The following is a 17,340-nucleotide window of genomic DNA, read 5'->3' on the forward strand; positions in this document are numbered from 1 at the left end:
CTTGGACATGCCATCGCCGCTGTTGTCGCCGATGGACATGCCGCAGCCGATGGAGATAAATGAGCTGGAAAAGATGGAGGTGGATCGACCTCATAACTACGATGAGCACAGGTACGAAAAGGTGGCGCGGCTCATTAATAAAAAAACAACGTCTTATGATGATCTTGCGAGAGAGGTGGTTGGTGAAGCGTGTCGCGGCACGGCGCCGTTGAACCTGATGATGGACTCGGTGCTCCACGAAGTGATCGCCAAGAGGAAGACCGGCCTGGCCTTCGCCATCATAGCCCTTCCAGATGCATCGAACCACAGAATTCTCCGCCACCAGAACTACTACGGCGACACGCCGCTGCACATTGCGGCCGAGATCGGTGACAGCAAAGTGGCGAAGGCCTTGTTAGAGAGGGACGGAAGCCTCGCGCACAATAAGAACAAGTATGTGCATGTGTTAGTGTTTGTTATTCACTTAATTAGCTGGCTGGTTAATATAATTCGGTGATGATCGATAGGAAGGGGGAGACGGCGCTGCACAAGGCGGTGCAGTTCGGGCACCTAGACGTGTTCAACATCATCATCGATGCGGGAGGCGACGAAATGGCCTCCGTTCGGACCGGCGACGGCTCCACTATCTTGCACTACGCCATCATGCACGACCAGACAGGTAGTATATATCCTTTCAATTCACAACGCTAGCTAGCTTTAATTTGTTTGTAAGATTAAGTTAGACTACAAGTACTGCTAGCTCCTTAATTTATCTGCTTAATTAATTGACGAAATGATATTAAAAAAATAAGAGTAAAGTACGCGCATGCAGAGGAAGCTTTGGCCATCGCAAAGAAATTTCCAGACTTGATACTGTCACGAAACGCTGGCGGGGCCTCCCCGTTACAAATAATGGCGGCCTTTTACAAAAAATCATCCAAACCTCATCAAACTTTGATTTCTCACCTTTACGCCAGCTGTATCGAGGAAGGAGGAGTAAAATCAGATGAAGAAAGTGGCAACAGAGACGTACGTATGAATTACTAATTTTACTCCATTAAACTTGTATATATATATATCGATACATATTTGATAAAGGACAAGCGCTAATTATCATATGTATAATTAAGTTTGAAAATTAAGGATAAATACTTAATTTCCAGGGACAAAGCAGAGGAAATTGGTGGTCGCGCTTGCCAGGTAATTATCATATGCACATGCACCTTGTGTATTTAATTGTTTAATTAATTATGCTACTGATTAATTAATTGCTACTGATTAAATTTATTGAGCTAGGGTGGGGAAAATGTTGGATCGTCCATGTGATTAACAATCTACGTGAGTTTCGTTTCCGAGAAACTAAATTTAAACTATTTTTTAATGAATAATTAAAATGTTTATTGGTTGCTGAATATATATATATAATATGATATTTCAGGAAGAATAAAGGTGAAAGAGAGAGAGGAGACGTCAAACCACGAGGAGCTCCTGAAACAGTTAGTCCGGAACGAAGACTTCGGATTCTACGTCAAGGGATTCATACCTCAAACATCAGACTACCATTCCGCCGGAGATAGAGGAAGCCTTATGAGGAACGTCTCGGGCATTGATACCGCTGATCATCTGTACGAGGTGATGCGGGAGCTGGTGAAGAGTGCAAGCAGGCCGTCGGACGACGAGGTGTCGGAAGCGAGCGATAGGAGGATATGGGAGGAGTCTCCGCTGATCACCGGCGTCAAGTTCGGCCTCGATGAGTTCGTGATCAAAATCCTCCAATGGAGCCCACGGTCGGCCACCTACGTCGGTTACGACGGCATGAACGTGCTCCAGGCCGCCGTCAAGTATCACCGGAGGCACGTCGTGCTGGCCATCAAAGAGGACAAGCGGCTGCCGACGTGGTTGTTCACCGATCTGGAGTCCGACACCAAGAACTCCCTTCTCCATATCGCAGCTTCCGGCAATACCTTCAAGAAGGAAATAATGGTCGACCCCCTGCGCCTGCACGATGAACTCGAATGGTTTGAGGTAGCTAGGTAGCAATTAGATCATATAAACTAGTAATTAAAATCTTCAAATCTAGCTAATTCATCATCCGATCGACTTCAAAAATGCTGGGCGAAATATATAATTTATGAATAAACGTCAAAATTATGTTAAAGAGCTGTGGCGGCGGCCGGCCGCCGGCCGCCGGCGATGTTTTTGCAGATGCTGGAAAGGATCGTTCCTAAAGAGCTGTTGAACTACCGAAACAGAGGACAGAAGACTGCCCAGGAGGTGTTCGACGAGAAGCACGAGGAGATGCTGAAGGACTGCAGGACGGAGCTGGTGGACATTGGCCGGACCTGCGCCCCGCTGGTGGCGGCGGCGGTGTTCACCTCCAGCTTCTACATCCCCGGCGAGAACAACCGGGAGAACAACCGACTGGCCTTCAAGATCTTCTCCCGCGTGTACGTCGTGCGCTTCTCCTGCGCCACCACCGCGCTGGTCCTGTACCTGCTGCTGATGGTGATGCCGTACAAGCAGCGGGACTTCCGGCGGGTGGTGCCGTTGAACTATCTGATGGCGAGCATCTTGCTGACCATGTCCCTGTCCACCTTCAGCATCGCCTTCGCCTGCAACATGTACATGCAAATCTACGGCAATAATAAGAAGTCCTACGCTGACTTGGCGACGCTGATGCTCGAGCTCCTCGTCGTTCCCTTCATCTACGGCTTTGCGCACTTATTCTGTGGAGGCAGTGGAGCCTTCTGGAGAGCTTGTTTATTCCTTAAACGTCTCGCCAGGTAATTAATTAATTCTATGTTCTATCTCATTAAATAAATATATATGAACTTGATCATATATAATTCATGATTTAATTTGTGTGTCAAAAACTTCTTGATTTTGTACATGGCAATTCATGACAAGATCATTAATTGATTTGTTTGTCTTCGTGTGTGTGTGTGTGGATTTTGATTGCCAATGGTGAATTGTAATAAAGTTAATTTCTCCGACTGATAACCATCTTCTAGTTGACATTTGACCCTGTAATTTATATGAGCATAATTATCTTTTTTTTTTACTATAATAAATTAAAAATTTATCACTACTTACCATTATTCTAGACTAAAATCTGTTTCTCATTTTACCATTAGCAACATTAAAAAAAAAATAAAAATAAAAAACAGAGGATTTGTACTAATGAATGGAGATAATTAGAGGCATAAATGAGTAATACTAAATTTGATCATTTTTTCATGTTGTATTTGCCTACAACTATATTTTAAATAGGTCATGCCAATTACACTCTGAAAAAACGATTTGTCTGGTTTAACATGAGCTTGGGCTTGAGTGAAAAGTGTTAGCCTAATTGGCACGGACAAACGAGCTTGGTGAGTTAAATTGAAAAAATATATAAATAATAATAAAAGGAAAAATTATTAAAAATATATATTATTTAAAAATAAAATATAATTAATTTAAATGTTGATATTAGCCTTTTATTTTTTTTTAAAAAATATTTTAAGAATAAAAAATCTTAAAATATAAAAACTTTATAAATAATTGTATTTTGATATTTTTATTAAATACCATTTAAAATATTTAATATTTATTCTTAAATTGTAAATAAAAATTAAGTCCATCTTGATGACAGGTTATGACTGTCCACGCACTTATCAATCTGAGTTCCTGCTGAACTCCACCTCAATGGCGTGAGATAGTCGTGAGGAGAGCACTAACATTGTTGTATATATAACATTTTTGTTTATGCTTAATTGAATTAGGTCCATGGGCCAATCCTTGTATCCGACTCGAACCCATTGAATGTTCAAGTTCTTTGTTGCCATCAAATGTTTTAGTTGCCTCAACTGTAGTTTTCCCACCCTAATTCTATATTATTGGAGAGTGTTAGAGATGCTTCATCAAGTTTCACAATATCAAATTTTACTCATTTGGTAGAATATCACAAAAATATATTAAAAAATTGGGAATAATATAACGTGTACATTTATGCTTTATAATTAGTGTCGTAAATGAACAAAGTATTCGTGAATAAATTTGGTATTCGACTTGGTAAGAACTTGTTATTGGATCGAAAAGACGCTTGGGGGGAGAATAGCGATTGTCGATTTTTCGGAAAGTTGAAAAAACACAACGGAATAAAGGAAACAAAAACAATGCTAACAAGGTTAATTTTTACTTGGTTCGGAACATATGACGACTCCTACTCTAAAGTCCGCGATCGTCGATCACTTTCATTGAGCAATCACTATAAATTCGAATATTTGAATTACAAAGTTTTAGTATACAAATTGTAAACTGAAAAGTTACTGACAAGAAGAAAGAATGAATTGAGTTCCTTAATCGTCGAACATTGGAGCAACTTTTCAGGATCGTTGGAGCCTTCTTGGAGTAGCGCGTAAGAACAAAAATTATAACAAATGTTGTTTTGAAGCTGCTAGTCGAAGGTCTTTATATATGTCCATTCCATAAGCCTGAAACCCCTCCAGGCGTTTGGACTGCTGCTGACATGACGATCTCTCATTGAAATTTGATATGTCAAGTTTATCCACATCCGAGCGCCCAGACCCTCTCCGGGCGCCTAGACTATTGACGTGGGTTCGACTAATCGTCGCGCTCCAACTCAGCTTTTGGATAACTTTTCTGGTCCGGGCGCCCAGACCGCCCGGGTGCCTGGTAAGGCCGCCTGGACTAGCTCCGGGCGCTCAAAGTTCGGGCGCCGAGACCACTTTTTGTTCTCTTTTCTTCCTTGCAATAAATAGTTAGTCCAAGCATAAAAATCACCTTATAAAAAAGAGTAATACAACACAATAAGATAAAGTAGTAATCAGATTATGTCTCCCCGAGATCAAAATCTAATCAAGGTTTTAACTTAGGATTTCCAAATAGACCTAATTGGATCGACACCTACAGTTCCCTCAACCGGAAACACGTTTGTTGGTGCAGCGGGGTCGGCAAGAGGAGGGTGAATTGTCTGTAAAATAAAAGAGTATACCCTCCTCAAGACTTTCAACTAAAAAAGATAGCAACAATAATAAAAGAAATAACAAGAAATAAAAGGGAGACTAGAATTTAACTTGGTTACAACCCAGGGGGTTGTTAATCCAAGGCGGTGGGAAAGTACACTAGAAAAGTCTCCTTCTCTAAAGGCGGAAAAACCTTTTACACAATAAGAGAGCACAAAAGTTGCTAGGAAGTTGTTACAGAGTTAAATTGTTATTTCCTAGCTCCAGGGACCTTTATATAACTCCTGGAAAGTCTATCTAGAGTGTTGAAGGTGCCTCCAAAGGGGTTCAAGGAGTCTCCATTGGGTTGATCGAATAAAACTCTATCCGATTGTAAACGACCACTTTGGCTGGGTCCGAGGCGCCTCCAATGCCCTTGAAGGCGCCTCAGTTGAAGGCACCTCAAACTGGGTCTGAGGCGCCTTCAAGGTGATGGAGGTGCCTCCAACCCTGCAGGCAGCATAGACGCCTTCAGCACTTCGTTGAAGGCGCCTCCAGCTAACTTTCCAGCTCCTTTTGACTTCATTTTAGTTTCCGATACTCCGATAGCTTGGGTGATTGCGGTCAACCGGAATACGACTCACCCAAACCCAAATCCCGGCCTTTTCCTCGAGTAGGCTTCCGTCCTGGCTTCTTATCCCTCAAACGTCGCGCACGTTCTTCTCGTCCACCGGTGTACTCTTCCGCAGCTCTTTCGTCGTTCGGACGCATCGAGCCCATCAGCTCCCTTCCTGTGTCGTCCTTCTCGCTAGCTGCGTCTTCCGCTCGACTTCCTGCGCTCCTAAGCTCCTGCACACTTGGACACAGGGATCAAATAACAAACATGACCTAACCTAACTTGGTTGATCACATCAAAACAACCACGGGGTTCAATAATCTCCCCCTTTTTGATGTGCATCAACTCAAGTTCAAGTTAGGGTAAAACAGACAAACAATAATTTTGAAGAAATTACTAAACTAACATTTTCAAGCATAAATTTGCAATTAAAAAAATTGCAACATAAAATTTAGCTTCTGATACCAATTTTTGAAAAGAATATCATTTTATGAAAATGAGAATATCATTTTTTCAAAAATTCAAAAAAAATTGAAAATATTTCTAACTCCCCCTAAAACTTGTGTCTATCTCTCCCCCTTTGATCACCCCAAAAATAGGGTCTAAAACATATTTAAAATTCTAAGTCTTTTGAAATAGTTTCTAGGTCGATTGAAAGTATATTCTAAAATATTTCTTTAAAAAGAAATTCTAACTTAGGCACTTTTTTTTAAAGTTTTCAAAGTAAAAATTTTAAAATATAACTCATTTTCATAATAATTTGTAAAAAAAAATTTAGTCAAAATTATCTTTAAGAATTTTCTAAGAAAATAAAATTTAAGGATTTTCTAAGTGCAGCATTTTCAAAATGATTTCTCAACAGAAAATATTTAAAAAAACTTTAGACTTTGATTCATATTCAAAATAATTTCTGAGTAAAAACAATTTAAAGTAGATAATTTCTAAGTTTAACAAAGAAACTCTTTTAAGAATTTTCTAAGTTTAAAAAATGTAATAATTTTTTTTAATGAATGTCCAAAAAGAAAAAAAATGTTCTAAAAGAAACTTTCTAAAGTATTATTTAATCCTAATTTTAATGTTTTATCAAAAAGTTAATTAAACATTTTTATTCCAATATTTTGGCTTCCAGGTCGTGGCGAGGCACTAGGCCTTCTTGGTTATTGGAGCAACAATTGTTGGACCCCGTGGTAGTTTTGATGTGATCAACCAAGTTGGTTAGGTCCTGCTGTGTTTGATCCCTGTGTCTGAGTGTGCAGGAGCTTAGGAACACAGGAAGTCGAGCGGAAGACGCAGCTAGCGAGAAGGACGGCATGGGAAGGGAGTCGACGGGCTCGGTGCGTCCGAAGGACGAGAGAGCTGCGGAAGAGTACTCCGGCAGGCGTGAAGAGCGTGCGCGGCGTTCGAGGGACGTTAAGCCGGGACGGAAGGCTGCTCGAGGAGAAGGCCAGGAATTGGGTTCGGGTGAGCCCTATTCCGGTTGGTCGCAATCACCCAAAAGAACGGAGCATCGGAAGCTGAAGAAACCAAGCTAAAAAATGGAGCTGCCAGCTTGGAGGCGCCTCCATCATGAAGGCGCCTTCAACCCTGTTGAAGGCGCCTTCAACAGGTCTGTTTTGACCGTTTGCGCTGCGGATAAAGTTTTATCCGCTGACTGAGCTGGAGGCGCCTTAAACCTTGTTGGAGGCGCCTTGGACCCTCGGGATAGACTTTCCAGGAGCTATAAAAGGCCCTGGAGCTAGGAATTCAACAACAACTCAAGCAATCATTGTGTAGCCATTCCTAGCAATAGTTCTAAACTTCCAAAGTGTAAAAGGCTTCTCCGCCTTCAGAGAAGGAGATTTTTCTCTTGCTTTTTCATCGCCCTGGATTAACAACCTCCTTGGTTGTAACCAGGTTAAATCCTATTTTCTACTTAATTTCTATTTCCTTGCTTAGTTTAATTTTATTTCTGCCTTTACTTATTTACTATTGCATTAATTGAGTTGAAATCCGAGGAGGGTATTTTTATTTTGTGTTTTCAGCAATTCACCCCCCTCTTGCCGGCCTCCGCTGCACCAACAAGTGGTATCAGAGCCTGATCGCCTCAGAAGGACTAACCGCCAACTGAAGCACTACGATCAAGACGATGGCCGGAGCGAACATCCATCCCCCGAAGTTCGACGGAGACTTCGCCACATGGAAGCGCAAAATGGAGGTATTTTTTAAAACGGATTTTGATATTCTTATTACAATGAAATATGGTTTTGCAGCGCCGAAAGACAAAGAAGAAAACACGTGGAGCAAAAAGGAGCAAGCAGATTTCGTCGCCAACGGAAAGGCTGAGTTCCACCTACTCAGCGTTCTGCCGCCGCAGGAGGTAAACCGGATCGGAAGCTACAACTCCGCGAAAGATCTCTGGGAAAAATTCCTGGAACTTCACGAAGGTACCTCCGAAGCGAAGCTAGCAAAGCGCGACATCCTCCGGAACCAGTTGACGAACCTCCGGATGAACCAAGGCGAGAAGGTAGCGCAACTCCAAGCGAGAATCAAGGAGCTGATAATGCAACTAACGAACCTTGGAGAAGAGGTAACCAACCGGGACTCTATCCGGTACGCTCAATGCCTTCCCGAGAACTCCAGAGTGGGCCTCCTTAGTAGATGCATACTACATCTCTAAGGACCTCGAGGTAAGTACGTTAGAACAGTTATTTTCGACTTTTGAACTTCACGAATCTCGAGTTTCAGAGCCAAATGGAGTAGAGAAGACCGGTCAGAACATAGCTCTAAAGGCAAAAGTAATCGGTTCTGACTCCGAAGCCTCGGGCGATGAATCCGAAGCAGCACTACTGGTAAAACGGTTCAATAAGTTTTTTAATTCTAATAAATTTAGACCGCAGAAAAAGAGGCATCAACAAAGAAAAAGGACGGTTCGCTGCTACAACTGCAACGAAGAAGGGCACATCAAGGATGACTGCCGAAATTAAAGAGAAAGGAGAAAGAAAGGGAAAAGTCAAAATGCAAGAAACCAGAATCCTCCAAGCACAAGAACCTGAAGGCTACTTGGGATGATTCATCATCCTCCGAGTCGGACATCGAAGAATTCTCGGGACTAGCACTGATGGCCAACCATCAGCTAGAAGAAACGTCTAGCTCAGAAATGAGCATAGATGAAGGGGGAGGAACATCAGAAGGAGAAAGCAATGATGAAGGGGGAGCATCGCAAGATGAGGTAAGGTACGTGCCCTAAACTCTAAACAGTCTTTTGAGTTTATTAAAGCTTTGTCTAAAGAATTAGATCAATTAGAAAAAGAAAATAAAAATTTGAAATCTGAAAATAAAAATCTAAAATTAGAAATTGAGAAATTAAGAAATAGTACATGTTTAAATAGATTTCCAAATTCAAAAATTAAAGTTTATGGAAAATTGAACTGGTATATTAGAAACCATCAGGGCCAGCTTAGAAGGATACCCAAAAATTATGTACCCCCTAAGTATCTGAATAACCCTGTAGGTAGGAACCTCTATTGGGTTCCAAAATCTGTGCTTAATTAATTTTTCAAAAATTAAAAGCTTACAGTGAGAAAATTAAATATTGAAATTCTTTATGAAAGCTTTGTCTAAGGAAGTGGTTGTTGCTCCAATAACCAAGAAGGCCTAGTGCCTCGCCACGACCTGGAAGCTAAAATATTGAAAAAAATGTTTAATTAACTTTCTGAAAAAGCATTAAACTAGAATTAAATAATGCTTTAAAAGTTCTTAAATCTTTTAAAATTCTAAAAAGTCGATTGTGAAAATTCAAAAATTTAAATTTGACTTGGAAATTTTTTATTGACTTAGAATTTTTTAAAATTCAAAATTTGACTTAGAAATTTTTTTGGAAAAATAAATTCATATTGACTTAGAAAATTTTTTTTGAAAATTCAAAAATTTGACTTAGAATTTTTTTTTTGAAAAAATTCATTTTGAATTAAATTTTTTAAAATTCTATACATTTCACTTAACTTAGGTTATAATACAAGTTTAGGGGAGTTAGAAAATTTTGAAATTTTTTATAAAAAAGTGTTGCAATTTTACTAATTGCAAAAATTATGCTTAACTTGTTAGTTTAGTAATTTTATTTAAAATTACTTTTATGTCTATTTTAACCCTAACTTGAACTTGGGTTGATGCACATCAAAAAGGGGGAGATTGTTGGACCCCGTGGTAGTTTTGATGTGATCAACCAAGTTGGTTAGGTCCTGCTGTGTTTGATCCCTGTGTCTGAGTGTGCAGGAGCTTAGGAACACAGGAAGTCGAGCGGAAGACGCAGCTAGCGAGAAGGACGGCATGGGAAGGGAGTCGACGGGCTCGGTGCGTCCGAAGGACGAGAGAGCTGCGGAAGAGTACTCCGGTGGGCGTGAAGAGCGTTCGAGGGACGTTAAGCCGGGACGGAAGGCTGCTCGAGGAGAAGGCCGGGAATTGGGTTCGGGTGAGCCCTATTCCGGTTGGTCGCAATCACCCAAAAGAACGGAACTTCGGAAGCTAAAAAGGAGAAGAAAAGAAGACAAAAGAGGCTGAAATTACTGTAGCAGTAACCTTGAAGGCGCCTTAAACACATTGAAGGCGCCTTGAACACATTGAAGGCGCCTTGAATGATTGTTTAAGGCGCCTTGAGTAGTCCAGTTTGACCGTTTGCGCTGCGGATAAAGTTTTATCCGCAGATCGAGTTGGAGACGCCTTAAACCTTGTTGGAGGCGCCTTGGACCCTCAAGATAGACTTTCCAGGAGCTATAAAAAGGCCCCTGGAGCTAGGAATTCAACAACAACTCAAGCAATCATTGTGTAGCCATTCCTAGCAATAGTTCTAAACTTCCAAAGTGTAAAAGGCTTCTCCGCCTTCAGCAAAGGAGATTTTTCTACTGAGCTTTTTCTTACTGCCCTGGATTAACAACCTCCTTGGTTGTAACCAGGTTAAATCCTATTTTCTACTTAATTTCTATTTCCTTGCTTAGTTTAATTTTATTTCTGCCTTTACTTATTTACTATTGCATTAATTGAGTTGAAATCCGAGGAGGGTATTTTTATTTTGTGTTTTTAGCAATTCACCCCCCTCTTGCCGGCCTCCGCTGCACCAACAACAATCACTTCCTTAGACAAAGTCTCATAAAGAAATTTTAATGTTTAATTTTCTCGCTGAAAGCTTTTAAAATTTTTATTCAAAAATTTAGTCTAGAAAAGATTTTGGAACCCAGTAAAGGTTCCTCCATACTGGATTAATTAGGAACTTAGGGGGTACATAGTTTCTAGGAATTTTTCTAAGTTGTCCCTAATGCTTTCTAATACACCAATTTAATGTTCCATAAACTCTAAGTTTTGATTTTGGAAATTTAATTAAGCATGCATGATTATTTTTTAAATTTTCAATTTCAATTTCTCATTTTCTAATTTTAAAATATCATACATTTCTAGTGGACATGCTTTTGCTAATTTTAATTTCAATTCAACATTTTCTTTTTCTAATTTTGCTAAATCTTTTGTAAGCACTTTGATAAATTCAAAAGACTGAGTAGGAGTGAGATTACGTACCTTACTTACCTCACTTGGTGATGCTCCCCCTTCGTCACAACTTTCTTCTTCTGATGATCCTCCTCCTTCATCTATGCTCATCTCCTAGCTGATTTCTTCAAAAAGATGGTTGGCCATCAGTGTTACTCTCGAGAAGGCTTCAACTTCAGATTCCGAGGATGAAGATTCATCCCATGTAGCTTTCAAACTCTTGCATTTAGAGGGCGTCGGTCTTCGAGACTTTTCCTTGTCCTTTTTCTTTAATTTGGGGCAGTCATCCTTGATGTGCCCTTCCTCGTTGCAGTTGTAGCATCGGACCGTCCTTTTGTTGCGTTGATTCTTCCTTGACTGCGATCGAAATTTTTTAGTTTTAAGAAATTTATTGAAACGTCTTACCAGTAGCGTCGCTTCGGTTTCGTCGATTGACGCTTCAGAGTCGGGATCATCCTTTTCGACTTGTAGGACAATGTTGAGGTTCGACTTCTCTACTTGTTTAGGCTTTGCAAGTCGAGACTCGTGAAGTTTGAAAGTAGAAAATAAACTTTCTAAACTACTTATCTCAAAGTCCTTAGAGATGTAGTAAGCATCTACTAAGGACACCCACTCTGGAGTTCTAGGGAAGGCATTGAGCGCATACCGGATAGAGTCTCAGTTTGTTACCGATTCGTCGAGATTTGTCAGTTGTGTTATCAGCTCCTTGATTCTTGCTTGGAGTTGTGCTACCTTCTCGCCGATGTTCATCCGGAGGTTCGTCAGCTGAGTTCGGAGGATGTCCCGCCTTGCTAACATCGCTTTTGAGGTGCCTTTATGGAGCTCCAGGAATTTATCCCAGAGATCATTAGCGGAGTCATAGCTTCCGATCCGACTTACCTCCTGGGGCGGCAGAACGCTGAGCAAGTGAAATTCTGCCTTTTCGTTGGCCAAGAAATCAGCTTGCTCTTTCTTCGTCCAGTTGTATTCTTCTTTGTCTTTTGGTGCTGCATATCTATATTTCATTATTAAAAGTATATCAAATTCAGTCTTAAATAATACCTCCATTCGGCGTTTCCACGTAGCGAAGTCTCCGTCGAACTTCGGGGAATGAATATTTGCTCCGGCCATCATCTTGATCTTTCTGCTTCAGTTGACGGTTAGTCCTTCTGAGGCGGTCGGGCTCTGGTACCACTTGTTGGTGCAGTGGGGCCGGCAAGAGGGAGGTGAATTGCCTTCAAAAATAAAAGAGTATACCCTCCTCAAGACTTTCAACTCAAAAAGATAGCAACAATAATAAAAGAAATAACAAGAAATAAAAGGAGGACTAGAATTTAACTTGATTACAACCCAAGGGGTTGTTAATCCAAGGCGGTGGGAAAGCGTACTAGAAAAGTCTCATTCTCTGAAGGCGAAGAAGCCTTTTACACAATGAGAGAGCACATAAATTGCTAGGAAGTTGTTATAGTGTTGAATTGTTATTTCCTAGCTCCAGGGGCCTTTATATTGCCCCTGGAAAGTCTATCTCGAGTGTTGAAGGCGCCTCCAATGGTTTGACCGGATAAAACTCTATCCGATTGCAAACGACCACTTTGGCTGGGTCCGAGGCGCCTCCAATACCCTTGAAGGTGCCTCGGACTGGGTCTGAGGTGCCTTCAAGGTGATGGAGGTGCCTCCAACCCTGCAGGCTGTTAGAGTATATACTAAAAGTCTAACTTTTGTATAAACATTTATTTAGAAATAAGAATCACATTGGGCAAGTATCTACATTTATATATACTAAGTGTAGTCGTTCAATTAATTTATATTGTGGATAACACGGTGTGTGGTGTCACACACAGGAGATCGTGTTATCAGTTCTTTATAAATTATAAACAGCAGCTCACGACTAAGATGGAAAGGAACAAACCATTGGAATAGTCGTAGTGTAATTAGATATTAGTTTATCTTGACTAATAAATTACACTAGTACACTCTAAGTGTATTGAGCAGGACCATTTAAGGAAAGTTCTTTTTATACTGACTTAATAAAAGAACAAGTCTTTAGTTATTATGGAAGTGTGTGCTCTTAATCCTAATATAATAACAAGCACATATATTTAGTATTCATTTCTTTAACTTATCAAAGAGTGAGATTTAGCTTGATAAATCAAAAGGCCCGATAAGTTGGGAAATGATATTACTTATAGTGTGTGTTGTTGATTATAGAAGGAAACTGTGTCCTAGTAATCTAGGTTGATAATGTCCCCAAGAGGAGATCATAAGGATTGTCATGTTAAACCCTGCAGGTGGACTTAGTCCGACATAACGATAAGGTTGAGTGGTACTACTCTTGGACTAAGATATTAATTAAAGAAAGTTGTCGGTAACTCATTTAATTAGTGGACATTCGACATCTTAAACACAGGGAGACTAACACACTCATAATAAGAAGGAGCCCAAAATGTAATTTGGGATTGGTACGGTAGTTCAGTAATAATTCTTTAGTGAAATGAATTATTATTAATGAAATTAAGTTAGGTGTTCGGGGCGAACACGGGAAGCTTAATTTCATCGGGATACCAAAACCAATTCCTCCTCTCGGTCCCTATCGTAGCCTCTTGTATATAGAGAATTATACCCACCTTCTTACCCACTCTTTGGTGGCCGGTGAAGCTAGCTTGGAACCCAAGCTAGGGCCGGCCAAGACCCAAGGATTGAGCCAAGATTAGTGGCCGACCCTAGCTTGGAGTCCAAGCTAGGTGTGGCCGACCACATATAATATAAAAGGGATTTTATTTAAATTTTTTCTTATGTGGATAACATAGTTTTAAAAGAGAGTTTAAATTTTAAATCTTTCCTTTTATAGCTTTCTACAAAAGATTAAGAAAAGATTTGAAATCTTTTCTTATTTGTAGATTGAAAGGTGGATTTTAATTTTAAGAAAACTTTCTTTTTTTGTAACCATGTTCATGATTTAAAAGAGAGTTTAAAAATTAAATATTTCCTTTCTACAAAAGATTAAGAAAAGAATAAATATCTTTACTTATTTGTAGATTGAAAGGAGATTTTAATTTTAGAGATAACTTTCCTTTTTGGAAATCATCCACATGTTTAAAAGAAAGGTTTTAATTTATAAAATTTCTTTTTATAATCCACCTTGAAGGGAAAAATTATTAGAAAAATTTTTATTAAAAATTTATGGAAACAAATTAGGAAGTTTTAATTCTTGTGAATTAAAACTTTCCTTGAAGGAAAAATAGATGTGGCCGGCCACTTTAATAAGAGAAAAGAAAATTGATTTTTATCAATTAATTTTTTCTTTTTCATGGCAAAGGAATTAAGGAAGTTTTTATTAAAATTTTCTTATTTTCCAAGGCTAAGGATTATAAAAGAGAGGGTAGAAGTGCCTTCAAAAGGAACAACTCTATTCTATTTTTTCTCCCTCTCTTCCTTGGTGGTGGCCGGCCCTAGAGCCTCTTCTCCTTCTCTTCTCTTCCTCCTTTGTGGCCGGCGGCATCAACACAAGAGGAGTCCATGGTGGCTGGTTCTAGCTAGGAGAAGAAGGAGAGAAAGGAGGCTTTGTTTCTAGCATCCCTTGGAGCTTGGTGGTGGTGGCCGAACCTCACATCTCTTGGAGTTTTTGTGGTGGCCGAAACTTGCTTGGAGAAGAAGGGTTTGGGTGGTTCTCATCTCGGAAGATCGTTGCCCACACAACGTCTGAGATTAGAAGAGGAATACGGTAGAAGATCAAGAGGTTATTTGCTTACAAAGAAAGGTATAACTAGTAATTGTTTTCCGCATCATACTAGTTTTTTTTGTATAGTAATTTTTGGAAATACCAAACATAAGAGACATATGATTCTAGAGTTTTCGAATTTGTGTTTCTTTTGTTTTATTTTTTGAATTTGTGATTCGATTGTTCTTTTTGGTTAAACCTAGAGTTATATAAGGAAATTAAATATTAGCTTTCCTTAAAAGTCTTTGTCTAGGAAGTGGTGGTTGCTCCCATATCCAAGAAGGCCTAGTGCCTTGCCATGTTTAACCTGGAAGCCAATTTTGGAAATTAATATTTAATTAAATTTATAACATAGGTGGATTTGGATCAATAGTGTTAAGTTCCGCTTGCGATCCAAGTCTAAATCATTAAGAACAGATAAGTTAAATTTGGAATCAATAATGTTAAGTTCCGTTTGCAATTCCTAATTTAACTTCTAAAGAACATAATAGGCTGTTTAGAAAAGGTTCGACACTTGTACGAAATTTTTGTACAGTGGAACCGGTACGAGCTTCCTAGGACCAACCAACAATTGGTATCAGACCTAGGGTTTGCTTCTGTGTGTTTGATTTTCAAATAGATTATGCACATGTCATATATAATTTAGGCAGGATAATAGTAGGATGTGCTAACTTTGTGGTTGTAGGATCCAACTATTATGACATATAGATATTGTGTGTGATTGGACCCTTGGACATGTCAAGGGTATTTTATTGTGTGTGCATGATTGTAAAATTAAATACAGCAGGAGCTGTATTAGTTATTAGAATTTTACATTTTTGTTTTGATCTAGATTACATGTACATTCCTTTATGCAATATAGGATTCACATATGTAAAAATTCTATTTTTGTCGCGGATCGTATCCTTGCGAGGCGTGGTGCTATCGGAGGACCAGAGGCGCAGCGGAGAAAGGAAGCTCGAGGGACCCGACGACATGAACCTGAGGGCTGGCAGCACGCGAAGGACAGTGATGGAAGAAGCCATAATAGTTGGAAAATTAATTTTCATATTTATTGCTTTTATTTACTATGATGTGTGTGTGCATGTGATGTATGCTAGCATAGGTTAAAATTCCTCACCATAAATAACTAAGTGGGAGAGAGATTAGTATATGAATCCCATGGCCTCCATTACTGGTTTGTAAGTGATGCAACAAGCTTGCGCGTTGGCTCTGAGTGTCTTCCTCCATATCGGATGAGTTTGTTTGCGGATCACTAGATCAAACTTCCATATTTGGATGGTTATAGGAAATTATTTAGGAGCGTGTGATCTTCCCCATCTGAAGGGGCACAATCTTACTTAATGGACTAAGTATCAAGTAATGATATACACTTAGGCACACTTAATAGTATCATCCCCATCGGAGTCACTGCTATTATTTGTGTGACCAAAGAAAACCAACTATTAATTAATTTGTCATAAAGATAAATTGACAAGATAATAAAATTAAAACCCCCTTTTACAAATGTTAAATTTGTATATGTCCACACTATTGTGGCATACAACATTCACAGTGTTTAAGGTAATTTTATTTGTCATAAAGATAGGTTGACAAGGTTATTAATGGGTATAACTCTCCTCTTACAAATGCTCAATTTTGTATACGTCCACACTATCGTGGCATGCAAAATTCACAGTGTTTGAGGTGTTGGTGAATTTAAATGATATTTTTTTTGAGGAATCAATATTATTTTAAATTCAAAGTTTTGACCAAATATTTTAGCAGAGATAGACCAACTATTAATTTTATTTGTCAGGTTGACGAGATAATAAAATTAATGAATAAAATCTCCTCTTAGATTTTGTATACGTCCACACTATCGTGACATACAAAATTCACGGGGATTTTAAGGTGTTAGTCTTGACCAAATATTTTGTGATTCTTAGGATTCCAAATGTTAGTCAATTCCCTAGCTGTTGTACTATAGAATAGACTTAGTAGTCTCAATTATAATTGGAAACAAAACTTGGACATTAAGATGGACTTCCTCTTAGAACTAAGAACAATATAGGTGTATTTTATTCATTAGTTGTTGAAACATGTTTAGTGGTGTTATCTACCGGTACCTGATATGGGGATACAGGAGCCACTGATCATGTCTGCAATTTATTGCAGGGGTTCCAGGACATCCGACAACTATATGAAAGGGAAAATACCATCCACATGGGCACTGCTACAAAAGTAGCAGCTGTTGCAGTGGGAGATGTTTATCCTCCGATAGGAATAAAACATGAATTTTTGAGAAATTATCTTTACGTACCAAGTTTAGAAAGAATTAGTTTTCAGTTTCTAAACTATTAAAGAATAGATATTGTGTCTATTTTGATAACAAAGTTGTTATCAAGAAAATAGGAAAGATATCTGTTCTGGTACATTGGTTGGCAATTTATAAATCAAATAACTCCCACGATGCAACAAATGAAAATTAATAACATATCTTCTAACTCTAATAAGAGAAAGCAACCTTCGGAAATGAACCAATAATATCTTTGGCATCTAAGGCTAGGTTATATTAACTTGAGTAGGATTCAAAGGATAATAGCCGA

At 39.2% G+C, this 17,340-nt stretch overlaps 1 protein-coding gene across 1 annotated transcript; it reads left to right on the forward strand.

Annotated features, from left to right (window-relative positions):
- Positions 1-2,803, forward strand: LOC122053491. Its single transcript, XM_042615545.1, has 7 exons — positions 1-432; positions 507-658; positions 812-1,008; positions 1,143-1,179; positions 1,276-1,317; positions 1,418-2,004; positions 2,185-2,803. Exons 1-7 carry the CDS (start codon positions 8-10, stop codon positions 2,764-2,766), a joined length of 2,022 nt encoding a protein of 673 aa, XP_042471479.1. The 5' UTR covers positions 1-7; the 3' UTR covers positions 2,767-2,803.
- Positions 2,804-17,340: the final 14,537 nt, after the last annotated feature.

This window comes from Zingiber officinale, chromosome 3A (assembly GCF_018446385.1).
Source record: "Zingiber officinale cultivar Zhangliang chromosome 3A, Zo_v1.1, whole genome shotgun sequence".
Classification (NCBI taxonomy): Eukaryota; Viridiplantae; Streptophyta; class Magnoliopsida; order Zingiberales; family Zingiberaceae; genus Zingiber; species Zingiber officinale.